The sequence below is a fragment of the Macrobrachium rosenbergii genome, chromosome 59 (assembly GCF_040412425.1).
Source record: "Macrobrachium rosenbergii isolate ZJJX-2024 chromosome 59, ASM4041242v1, whole genome shotgun sequence".
Taxonomy (NCBI): domain Eukaryota; kingdom Metazoa; phylum Arthropoda; class Malacostraca; order Decapoda; family Palaemonidae; genus Macrobrachium; species Macrobrachium rosenbergii.
The window spans coordinates 24,236,653-24,249,582 of NC_089799.1; the positions used below are offsets into that span (position 1 = coordinate 24,236,653).

The 12,930-nt window shown below is 40.9% G+C and overlaps 1 protein-coding gene across 1 annotated transcript in view; it reads right to left on the bottom strand.

Annotated features, from left to right (window-relative positions):
* DNApol-alpha50 (DNA primase small subunit) overlaps nucleotides 1–12,930 on the bottom strand; it is a 44,565-nt gene that overhangs the window by 10,871 nt on the left and 20,764 nt on the right. The window contains exons 5-8 of the mRNA XM_067102233.1: nucleotides 12,466–12,661; nucleotides 10,045–10,255; nucleotides 8,571–8,779; nucleotides 7,780–7,946 (exon numbers count right to left, since the gene is read on the bottom strand). Coding sequence (XP_066958334.1) covers nucleotides 7,780–7,946; nucleotides 8,571–8,779; nucleotides 10,045–10,255; nucleotides 12,466–12,661 — 783 coding nt within the window. The remainder of the gene's footprint in view (nucleotides 1–7,779; nucleotides 7,947–8,570; nucleotides 8,780–10,044; nucleotides 10,256–12,465; nucleotides 12,662–12,930) is intronic.

The following is a 12,930-nucleotide window of genomic DNA, read 5'->3' on the forward strand; positions in this document are numbered from 1 at the left end:
ACAAAGGTACAGTAAAAGGAATGCAAAAGGTTGCAGCTATGGCTGAAGGGACACTGCAAAGACCTGCAAGTAATGCCTACAGTGCACCATATGAGATGCACTGATGGCACTAACCCCCTACTGGACCTTTGCAAATAAAGGTCAGGTAGTCAAAGCTCTTTGGTCACAGCGTCCCTATCATGAATCACCCACAATGGAAGGCTCTCCATGACACCTTTTAAATGTTCAAGTCAATGATTTCACGGTTATGCATGGCTTTGAAAATGCTATGCAAAGAAATGTTGAAGAAATTAAGTCATCCAGAACAACAGGTTATTATACATGCAAGGAAGATGAAAGAAGTGTGGAAAATCTGAAATTCCTGTTTGCCAAGACAAGAAAAGAAAAGATTGCAGTCAGTAACAAATATTAATAAATTTGATCAAAGTGTCTTATAACAAATGGTGTTACATACTATGCAAAAAAGGAATTTCCAACTCTTATTAGTCTATCATTAGATGTTCCCCTAAAAATTAATTTTGCTTACAATTCCCAGGCTTTTACAGAAGTAAGTACTAGCAGTCAAGGAAATGGTTAGACTAATTCTAAGACGCAGCTACTGGTTAGCTGAAGAGATTTATGGAGGACAACACAAAACAAGAAATTTTACGACTGGATTATAATACCCCTACAGGGAGCGGTAGGGAATGGGAAATGGTTTATGAGCTTATGGAGAAGTGACATCGGGCCAATGTTTCATCCTAAATTGGTTTTACTCTAGATCCTCTTTCTCTCTGCTGTAAGGTAGCTTCTTTGTCTCTTTACTAAAGGTATTAGTCTATTTACTGTTCTGTTCCTTTTTTTCAGGTAGCCCTATAATATCTGGCAAGCCATCTCATCTCACATATGTGGAAACCAATATTCTCAAAAGTTCAGTTCAGCAACTGCATCTTTCCCTTGGGTTTCAAGCTTTCAAAAATGATATTTTAATGATAAAATAAAGTTTGTTCATACTTACCTGGCAGATATATATATTTCCTGTATTTCTCCAAAATATTTTTACAGAATTTCAAAACTCAAGCACAATTTCAGTCTGTGCTAGGTAAGGTTAGTTGCTCATCCCATAAATCTTTGCTGGGATTTTTTTTTCAAATATGCAACAAATGTCCCATTTTCAATTCAGATTTTTTGCAAACATGCCACTGTCTCAAAAATGGGAGGCGGGTGGGCAAAAATGTTTCATATATCTGCCAAAACACTGTAAAAGTATTAACAAAAAATTTATTTTATCATTAAAATATCATTTTGTTCACTGATATAATTACCTGCCAGATATATATATACCGGAATGCCACCGTTGGGGTGGGAAGAGACAGAATGAACCCAGGTCAGTTTAGGAAACAAAGAAATGTAACGCGATTGCAGGGAGGAGGTTCCTTACCTGTTAGCATAGCTGAAACATCATTTTACCATCTGTCACCATTTTCAAGCCTGACTTCTGCACTTCTAAAGTCTCCAGCAAGGTAGGATGAGGACCTATAAAGCTGGAGATAAAAAAAGAAAAAGAACCTGAACACCATGGGCGTGACCACAATAAACTAGATCATGAGACCATACAGGTAGAGGGCTTTTGAAAAGGAGCAACGACCAACCACCTGCAGAGGCATTGGGTGGCCTATCTAAGGCAATGAACCTAACATAGGCTAAAAAATTGGGACTAAGACGTCCCATCTCAATGCCCTGACAATTGGAACAACCAGACTGAAAAACACAACAACAAGATTAAAAATCCTTCCTAACCCAGCAGCTCAAATGGATAGGATGAGCACCCCAGCTTCCCTCTTCTCCCAAAACATAAAACCACAGGGGAAAAGGAAAGATAAAGTCCCCCTAGTGTGTTCCCCTAAAACCAAGCAGTCTTCAAATGTTGTCTTCACATCCTGATACGCAAATAACCTCCCTAAGGAACACTGAATTACTTCACCTCCAGAAGGTGGCTCCAAGAATATCATTAAAGTGAAATATTCTTTTGGAAAGCCACTGAAGTCGCTATTGAGCGCCTTACTTCATGAGCCTTTACTTGACTAGTCTCATGTCACCTTCTAGGCAGGAGGAATGAGCCTCTCTAATGAGTTCTTCTTAAAAGAAAGCCAGGGCATTCTTGGACATGGGAAGATCAGGCCTCTTCACTGAACACCACAGACTGTCCGATGAGCCTCTGATCTCCTTGGTCCTGGCTAAGTAGAACTTGAGAGCCCTGACAGGACACAGGACTCTTTCTGACTCTTGCCCAAGCCATCTCCGGAAACCTTTGATTTCAAAAGACTTGGGCCAAGGGTTTGAAGGAGACTTCGTTCTTAGCCAGAAAACAAAGGTTTAACGAGCATACAGCATTAGGACCCTAAAAACCCATATGTTTGTCAATGGCCTGCACTTCACTAATCCTCTTAGCTGTCGCCAAAGTTAACCAGAAACAGGGATTTCTTAGTGAGGTTCTTGAGGGAAGAGAAAGATCTTCTAGAGGTTCGAAAGCACTTGAGACATAACCAACTCAAAACAACATCCAGATTCCAGAAGGATTCAGGTTTTGGGGTATTTTGACTGTCTCTAAGGATCTGAGGAGGTCCGTGAAGATCCTTGTTATTTGGACAAGTTCAGGCCTCTGTGGTAAAGACTGCTGACAGCATACTCCTGTAACCCTTGATAGTTGAGACTCAATTTTATTCTTAATGCCTGAGATGAAAAAGAAAAAATCAGCTATTTGTGGTACAGACGTCGTGGTCGAGGAATACTCCTTTACTCCTGCACCATTTCCTGAAAACAGCCCACTTGGATTGGTATAACTTGCTTGAAGAGTCTCCTGGCACTGGCGATAGCCTCTGCAGCCTTGCTTGAAAAACCTCTTGCTCTTGCCAGCTTTGTGATAGTCTGAAGACTGTCAGACTCAGAGTGGGAGGTTTTGGTGGAACTTCATTAGGTGGGGCTGTCTTGAGAAGGTCCACCCCTTTGAGTGGAAGCGTCAAGGCTGGAAAGTCCACCAGGAGAGGCCAAGGTCTCTGGGAACCAATCCGCTGCTGGCCAGAAGGGGCTATTAAAGTCATCCTCATTCCTTCCGGAATTTCAAATTTGTTTATCACTTCTCCCAGAATCTTGCCCGAAGGAGGGAAGGCATAGGCAAACAGGCCTTTCCAGTCCCAGAGGATGGCGTCTATGGCTAAGTCGCTCCTGGGTCTGGAACAGGTGAGCAGAACAATGGAAGACGAGTCTTTCTTGGAGGTCGCAAAGAGATCCACTAGAGGGGAGTGCCCCATAGATCCTCCACAACTCTAAACATACCTCCTTGTGAAGGGTCCACTCGGTCGGAGAGCTGATGTTGCTGACTGAGAAGGTCCGCCAGGATGTTCTCCTTTCCCTGCAATGAACCTCATGAGGATCAGGGCCACCCTGTTGCTGTCCGTCCAAAAGAAGGTCTCCCTCTTTGGATGAACAGAAAGGGATCGGGTACCCCTGTTTTTGAGGTAAGCTAGAGTTGTGGTATTGTCCGTGAACAGCCACTTGGACAATTGGCCTGAAACGTGGGTCTTGAAAAGTCCTGAAGGGCCAGAAAGATGGCCCCAATTCCTTGAGATTTGATGTGGACACCTGTTCCCCTCTCCAGGTGCCTGACATTCCTCCCTTGGCTAGATGTTGCCCCCCATCCTTCCCTGGATGCGTCTGAGAACATCTGCAGAGATGGTTGCCTCTGAAGAGATCTAAGACCCCGAAACCCTTTCCGCGACTTTAACCAGAGAACCACCATCTCAGGTGATCCTTGACTAAAGGAGAGACCGTCAATGTCTCTTCCAGATTCTCCTTGTCCATCAAGTTCTCCTGAGGAAAAACTGGAGCGGTCTGAGATGAAGACCTCCCAGGAAACAAACTGCTCCAGCGAGAAATGAGTTCCCAGGAAAGCTCATCCATTCCCGGGCTGAGCATGTTTCTGTCCAGGAAGGAGAAACTTTTCCACCGCAAAGGCAGCTGGAGACCCTTCTGGGAGATGGAAAAGCTCGAAAAGCCAGACTGTCCATCTGATCCCCAGATAAAGAATGGACTCGAAGGGGATCAGATGGGACTTTTCTTGTTTCACAAGAAGTCCCAAGTCTCGTCAAATTCAACCTCAAAGTCAGGTCCTCCAGACACTTCCCCGATGATGAACGGATGAGCCAATCGTCCAGGTAGAAGGAGATCACGAACACCCTCCAGGTGGAGCCACCTGACCTACATTTTTCATGATCACCGGTGAAAATCATGGGAGCAGTGCACAAACAGGCCGAAGCAGAGATCTCTGAACTGGAAGAAACTCTGTCCCCCAAAACAAACCTCAAGAACTTCCTGGAGTGAGGATGTACTGAACATGGAAAATAGGCATCTTCCATGTCCCAGAGGTCACCATCCAATCTCCTGGCCTTAAAGCCCGAAGAACCGGACTGGGGCATTTCCATCTTGAAAACTTTTTTCTTTCAAAATACAGATTGAGGATGCTTACATCCAAGACTGGTCTCCATTCTCCCGACTGACTTGGGGACTAAAATAGTCTGTTGTAGAAACCCGGAGAATCCAACTTCAGAACTTATTCCACGACTCTCTTCTCTAAGAACTGCTCCAGGAGGTCTCTAAAAGAAAAACTGTTGAGCCTCCTGAGTGGTAAGAAATGGGAGAGATCCTGGAGAGAGTGAGGGGTTGGCAACGAACGAGAAAGGGATCTTGTAACCCTTCTCAAGAACACTTGCACCACCAGGAGTCTGCACCTCTGTTCTCCATTCTTCCAGAAGAGGCTGAGTCTGGCCTGGCTCCTACTGGTGTCTGGAGCGTACAGGGTCACTTTGGCATGACCCCTAGGTTTTGAGGGAACTTGCTCCTCTGGTTGAAACCTCTTCCTTGAGTAAGGTTTGGACCTGGAGGAAGAAGTTCCTGTTAAGAGGAGATACTTCTTCTTGGTGGACAAAACTGAAGCTGAAGAAGGCCTGAAGGGGTGGAAGACATAGACAGAAGATCTTGTGTGGCCTTCTCCAAGGCTGAAGGATGTCCCAAATCAAAGACTGGGGGAAAAGATGGTTGTCAAAGGGGCGAACAATCACTCTGCCCTTTGCGAAGAAGTCACAGCCTTAGATGTGAAAGAGCACCAAGGCCCTCTTCTTTAGAGTGGCCATGGCAAAATGAGGAGGAAGTTCTTCTGATCCATCATGGACAGCCTTGTTCATGCAATTAAGGACACCCGAGATTCTCTCCCAGGCTGATCGACATTAGCCTGCTCCACCTGTTTAAAAATAGCTCCCAAGACCAATCCAAAAAAATTAACACCTCCATGAGCTTGAAGAGACCTTGAGAAAATGATCTGTCTCTGACAAAGTCCAAGAAACCTAGGGCAGAAAAGACAGATGGGACCTTCTGGGAGCCTCGACAAGGCTGGTGAAATCCCTTGAGAAGGGAAGGAACTCTAGGACTGATATCCTCTCCGTGCATGACCACATACCAGCCTCCCAGAAAGAAGGAGAAGCACTGCAAAAGAGGTCTTGCCATGGGACTTTTGACTCCAGCCAGCTTTGAAGGAGGGTTCTTAAAAGCCCTCTTGGTAGCCACCCGAGGACCTCATCTTCATAAACCACGCCTCTCTTCTCTTTTGGAATAATTTAACTGTGAAGGCGGTGGAGAGTACCAACTTGGGAAGGGTTTAAGTGGTCTCGGCAAGTCTTTAAGAAGTCCCAGGTTAAGACTTGATAATCGGAGAAGAGGGGGCTGTCGAGGGCTCGGCGTCAGCAGGATCCTTTTCTAGCCTCTCCCACAACAGCCAACAGAACAGACCCAACACTTTAGGGGGCGAGGATGTAGCCAAAGGAAGACACTTCTTTTCCCAGAAGGAAGGAATGAGGCCCGGCACTTGAAGAGAACTTCCTGGAGAGGGCGTCCTGGGAGCGTCTGGTGACGCCCTGAGGTGACCATCCGAGGCGTCCGCCTGAAATCCAGAATCTTCTTGATCGTCCCCACGCTGAGCAACCAGGTCCTAGGGCGGCTGTCCTTTTCTTGAAGAGTTTAGTAACCACGTTGGGCAGGAATTATCCGGGGATTTCCTCTAAGAGGGCGACTGATCCCACGACGATGAGGAGAGGAGGGGGAAGAAAAAGAGCTGGAATATGAAGAGGCTGGAAGATGAACTTGACTGCAAGTCAAGTCCACCTGAAGAACTGAGTCCCTCTCAGCAATAAGAGCAACTGCCGCTGCATCTCCAACAAAATCTTCTTAGACGGAGAAGAATCATCTGGGGAGAGACAATCGGGGAAGGCGAAGATTGACGAGGGGCGCCTTCTTCTTCCTCAAACAGCAATAAAGGTTCTCTCCTTAGAGCCTCCGGGGCGCTCAGAAACGTCACTCATCAGGCCTCCCTGAAGTCCTCTTCTGCGGTGGAAAAGCTTCATGATACCCAACAGGACGAAGAAGACTGACGGCGTCCTCTTGAGGACGCTCCTCTTCAGAGGGCGAATAATCTCTGACCTTCCACCCAGCAGGAGGACTGCCTCAGAGGGAAAAGAAGTCGAGAATGCGTGCCTTTGCTCAATCCCTGGCAGCCTGGGAAAAACGAGGACCTGCCTGAAGGGCGTCAGATCGCGGGACCCCGTAACCTTCATTGTTATCACCAACACCAGCACTGACGCCATCAGGCCAAAGCATTACGGGGCCGATCTGACGACCCCTCCACAACACTGGGGACCACTCCACTTCAACAACACTTTGAAGAGATGTCATTTGATTTTTCGAAAAGAACGGATGGATTTATCAGATCTCCGCCAGGGCCAAACCCTCCGAAAAACATCTGGGAGGGCCCGTGAAGAAAACCACAGGGGGTGCAACATTAACTACAGAGGATTATCAGGAGAGGAAATAACCTGACTCTTGCACACACTCCTGGAGGGGGTAGGACATCCTGAGGACTGAACAGCCCAACTTGCAAACATACGATGCCTTCCAGCTCGCATCAGAAGAAGATTCAGCACTCCTTCATCGATCATCTATTAACAAACATGCCCCCTATCCCAATCCCTAACCAGCTCTACCTTTGGGAACTGCACACCCAAAACTCCTGACAACATCCCATAATTCACTGAATGTGTTCTCCTGACATACACTAAAGAGCAGTCATGCAAAATCAAAAACAGTCCAGAAAAAGGTGGTCAATCCACATCAAGATTAATACCAAAAGTCAAGAGAAGCACAAAAACTCCCAAGTTAACGAAAACCCTGGATCCCGAGAAACTTGAAACAGATGTTAGCTACCAATTCACAGAGCTAGGCTAAATCTGAATTAATAAACAGGAAATTGAGTATTCTTCCCACCAAGGAGAATGACGCCTAACAACCTAAGCGCAAGGAGACAAAGGAAACCAAACAGCTTGAGGCAGACGGACAGCTATATATATATCTGGCCAATGTCGCCCGAACAAACCCCTGAACTGTTTTCATGGGTATGTAACCTTTCATCCCACCCCCACCGGCATTTACCGGTGGGGTTAAGGGAATATTTTACCTTTATTTTATTTTTTCCAAACAAAGTCTGAAAATTTATATTGCTCATCCCATAAATCTTTGCATAAATTTTTTTGCAAATATGAACAAATGTAATAAAACAATTTTAAATTTTTGCAAGTCATTATAATGAAAAAGTATTCTTTGCATTAAAAATTGTTTTGCAAACATGCAACATATGTAATAAAATACTTACAAACCTGAATAAGACTAGTAGTTGGCAAACCTTTGAACCCAACTTACCCTTTTCCTCTAGCCTTCTGGTTGCATTTTCTGCTCCCAGTCTATTAAGGAAGGATTCAAACACTGCCATAGACTGTTTCATTGAAGTCTTTTTGTACTCTGCTACAGCACTTCGCTCTGTATCATTATACTTAGCATCATACTCACTGACTTCTTTCTCAAGTTGACTGAAAAAAAAGCAGAAACTTCAGTGTATTATATCATAACTATCAAAGTAGACACCTAAGATTAAGATCTTTCTGTTTTTGAATGGATTTCTTAGACTAAACATTCTATTCCTCAATACTCTGTAAAACCATAATTTGGAGTTACAAAATCTGTATGTAACAACTGTATATACTAGTTGTATATAGTGTATTGATCTTACTATGATAACTCATTTACCATTCATAAACCATCCTTAAAGATCATGACCAACTACATTGCACCAGTGGAGATGCTTCATAATGACTGAAACTCCTCATATAAGAAAAGTATTTTCAGGAGTATAAAATACAGTTAAAATCAAAATGACAACATATTCACACAATACTTCCTTACTGTCAAATTAATACTGTATAACATTCACAATTCTGAACAGCAATATTTGATATGATTATGACTTTTATGATGAATGACGAACATTAAAACTATTTACTCATTAACAAATGTCAGAAAACTTTTTTTGACATATGATATAAAATATCTTAAATTCTAGTTCACCATATCATAATAGCTAGTTCAGGTGTTTCTACATTCTTTGAAGTTCCTTTGGAGAAAATATTTATAGCAACCCCAGTATTGATTCTCACCCTAAATGTGGCACATGCAGTGGGTTAAAGTCATCTGCTTTCAGAGGATCAAAACACACACAAACTCGTCCAGTCTTAGGGTGGACACAGAAAGGAGACTTGAGCAAGTGGTTTAGGCCCTTTGTAACATGGATATCAAGTCGAGGATACACAAACTGCAGTATGATTTCGGCAACCAGGTTTGGCTTGATTGCCTTCTTGGAATCCCCCTGAGGAAATTAGAGAGAATTTTATTCCTTTCATAAGTATATCAGAAAATCATCAAAACATGACAATTTACAATCAAAACAGAATCCAAAATGAAATTTTTTACTAAAAATTTGATAAAATGTCTTTTTTAACATGTTATGAAACACTTTGCACCAACTGTAGTGCTCCCCATCTCTACTGTAATATTTTTTATTGACATTCATTTAATGCAGTGTAGTATACTGCATCTGATGCAGTGATTTATAAATATCTTTTCCATTGTGTGTATATGTATATATATATATATATATATATATATATATATATATATATATATATATATATATGCTTAAGGTAGGCTTCGCACTTACTGTGTACCCACTCTCTCTCTCTCTCTGTCACTGTCTGTCTCCCTCTTGTACAATACTTTTATTGACATTTATTCGATACAGTGCAGTATATATAACTTAATACTGTAGAGTAGTGTACACATGTATATTTTAAGTCTGTAAAAGCATGTGTAGTACATGTACAAGTGCACATCACATTTAGCAAATGCACTTATTGTGTGTTTGCTCTCCTCTCTGTCAAAATTTGAGAGAGAGGTAAGAAACACTTATTAAGTGCATAGTTTATCTATGCCCACACCCACACGCTTATAGACTAAACAATATACGTTTATATAAATAAAAATGCTACTTTACAGTATTAAGTACATATACCATATTGCATTGAATGTCAATGAAAAAGCTGTATGAGAGAGAGAGAGAGAGAGAGAGAGAGAGAGAGAGAGAGAGAGAGAGAGAGAGAGAGAGAGAGAGAGAGAGAGAGAGAGAGAGAGAGAGAGAGAGAGAGAGAGAGAGAGAGCATAAATTTCATATAATTTTTGGTGAATATTTTTTGTTGGTTATCCTACACAGCCCTACTTAAATCATTAGATTTTCTAATACCTTTCCATAGGAATCAACAGTTAGTTTACCACTTGTTCATTGTTCTTAATACATCTACTTTTATCCATGCTGCACATCTATATAAAACACTTTGAGCCAACAGAAAATGAAGAGATGTTAAAAATAAGAGACAAATAAGACACAGACAATGAAAACAACACTTGTGGTAAACTTGAAGTTTCCTACTGCTTTTGGTGGAAATATCTAACAGTCCCATTTATGTGCAATCTGAAGTTAACACCACCATGGATATCAATGCTTCTGAAAAACTTATAAATCAACAACTCATGATAATCATGATTTCAAATATAGCAGTCTGATGAGTAATACTGTACCTTGTTAACTTGTCTATTGATTTCAGCCTGAATGGTGTTCCACCTCTGTCTTGAATTTACACACTGTGGCATAGTCCTGTCCAAAGCTTCTCTTATGTCTGCATCTGGGATTAAGGCCAAAACCTTACCCCATAATTCTGGAGTGCCAAGGAGATCTTGGTCTTCTAGAATAATCTCTTCAAAGTAACGATTTGCAATTTTGAATGCTCTCCTACGGAGTTATAAATACCATTAATATTTCTGACAAAAAATTCATGAAACTGCTATACTGTAATAGGATAAACATAAGTAACTTCCTTACAATCGATACATAGTTTGGTAAGCTTTTGAGTCACCAACTAATCACCTACTTAAGTGCTTCTAGTTTCTAACAAAGTTTCTTAATCTTATAATAAAAGATTATTATAATAAAAGAAGCTTAAATGAACTACTGACACAAATTTCTAGGATCAAGAGGCTGGCCTAAAAGATTTACTCTTTAATATGAAGTTAAAATTAAAAAAAAAAAAAAAAAAAAAAAAATTAAAGTGGACAGCTATGTAAGAAGAGACAAACAGGAAAGGCAAGGCAACTTGGGTAAAAGGGATGCTACAAGTAACCTTTAGTACTACCCATGAAGGCTACTCATATGGCAAACTGTGGGTATTGACCCCTAATGGGCCACATTTAACCTTTTGAGATTCAAATGATGTCCTTACTCCCAACCAGTGAGATTTTAGTACTAAACACGATTATCCAGTAAAATTTTTTGTGACATTTTAACATTCTCTGTTTTCTATTTCTGGACATTCTGCAATAAAGTACAGGTAATCAGCAACAAAATGACACCTACACTCGTCTGTTCACGACTGGCCAGAGTGGGCTTAGCCACAGACAAATTTTGAGACCCTCTAAACCTCACATGATTAATAAAAATGTTAATACTGAATACTCTTTAAGAAAAAAGTTAGCTAAATACTTTTACCTCTGTACTGGTCATCAATATATCATTTAGAAACAATCTACATATTTACATGCATACATGAAGAATTCAATAACAAAATATTTTTTTAAGTAAAAAAGTTTTGCCTTATTCTTTCTTAAAAATAAGGTAACACAAACTGACAACATACTGCCTTTTTAATATACAGTATATGCTACTGGTATTTATGCCAGTTATTGAGCAGTACAGAGCCAAAAAATATAAATTGTGTATGAGAGAGAGAGAGAGAGAGAGAGAGAGAGAGAGAGAGAGAGAGAGAGAGAGAGTGGATGTCATGTGTGTGCTATAAAGTTATCCTCCATCACAAAACAATGACATTTATATAGTTATATAAGTAAATATATAAATCTCAATATTTTTTAAACATAATAAAAATACAAGATATCTTACTGTGCAAATACTCAACAGCCATGATTAAATTAAAACATCCATATATTTGCATAATTTCTAACAGGTAAGACTTTTCTTCTGGCTACAAGTACTGTATTAGCCTTGTGTATAAGAAGCAGACTACCTTCCCATTGATATGTACTTTGTTGTTATTTATACCAGCTACTGAATAGTAAAGTCCCCCTACAACATGTAACAAATAAAAAATAAGTTTCTTCGGCGCAATTGAGTTTTCTGTCTGGTGGTGGCCTCAGCTACGGCCCATAAAACTCTTAGCCGTGGCCCATGAAACTCAGCCATGGTCCAGTGTGGTGTCCTATGTTGTTGGTACCTATAGGGCTGCCAGAAGTACGATTATGGCTAACTTTAACCTTGAATAAAATAAAACCACTGAGGCTAGAGGGCTGCAATTTGGTGTGTTTGATGACTGGAGGATGGATGATCAACATACCAATTTGCAGCCTTCTAGCCTCAGTCGTTTTTAAGATCTGAGGGCAGACGGACAGACAAAGAAGGCACAATATTTTTCTTTTACAGAAAACTAAAAAGCTGTCAAGTTAGTTAAGTGCATGGGGCAGAGAAAGTGAAACAGGTATTTCAGTTGAAGCTTAACCCACTACATAACCTAGTCCCAAAACCAAATCTGCATGCATCTTGTATTTTCTTGATTATTTTCCATCTCATATGTAATACTATTCTGTAATATTCTGTAACAGATGTTGCCAAGGAATCTCAGAGTGAACACTGCATCCCATATGGAACACTTTGATATGTAACTATCTGATATGTAACTAATGTGAAAATATACTATTAAAGCATTAAAATGGGAAAATTAAAGTATCCTTTTACCTAACAATAAATAAAAGATTAAACTGAAATAAAAAAAATAGAGGATGGGAATCAAAATCCTGACACAACGGAAAGAAATAATTCATACATAATAACAAGGAAGTGAGTGTTACCTTGTTTAAGGTTAATCTTACATTAACTTTTTTTACATTCAAGTTGTAACTGAATGCAGCTAGCGTACATCAAGGATATCAACTTACTGGACTGATGGGTGTAACTTTGACTGCAAGGAAACCTTTTTTGACACATTTTCTCCTCCTCTGATCAACTGCAGGTACTCCGCAACAGCAGATCTGGACGACTGTGAAAGAGCTCTTGCCTTGGCATCACAAACCCAACAGTGAACGCCACGTCTTCCAGAGTACACCCAAAGAAGGTGCTGATAGCCAAAGTCCTCTAGGTATTAATAAAAATAAAAATAACAGAAACTCCCCTTTAATCTTCACATAATAATGGCAGGTAAGGTTCTATCAGTAAACTGGTACATCAACAAAAGAACAACATGCTCTGTAAGTCTGAAACCTTTTGCACACAAAAAATAAAGTAAGCACTATAGTATACCACTAAGCGTTATAAAGTACAATTTCAGAAAATGAACCCATGAGTACATGATTCTTCCAGAAAATGGACAAAATATGTTATGAGGCAAATCTGGATATGGTAAC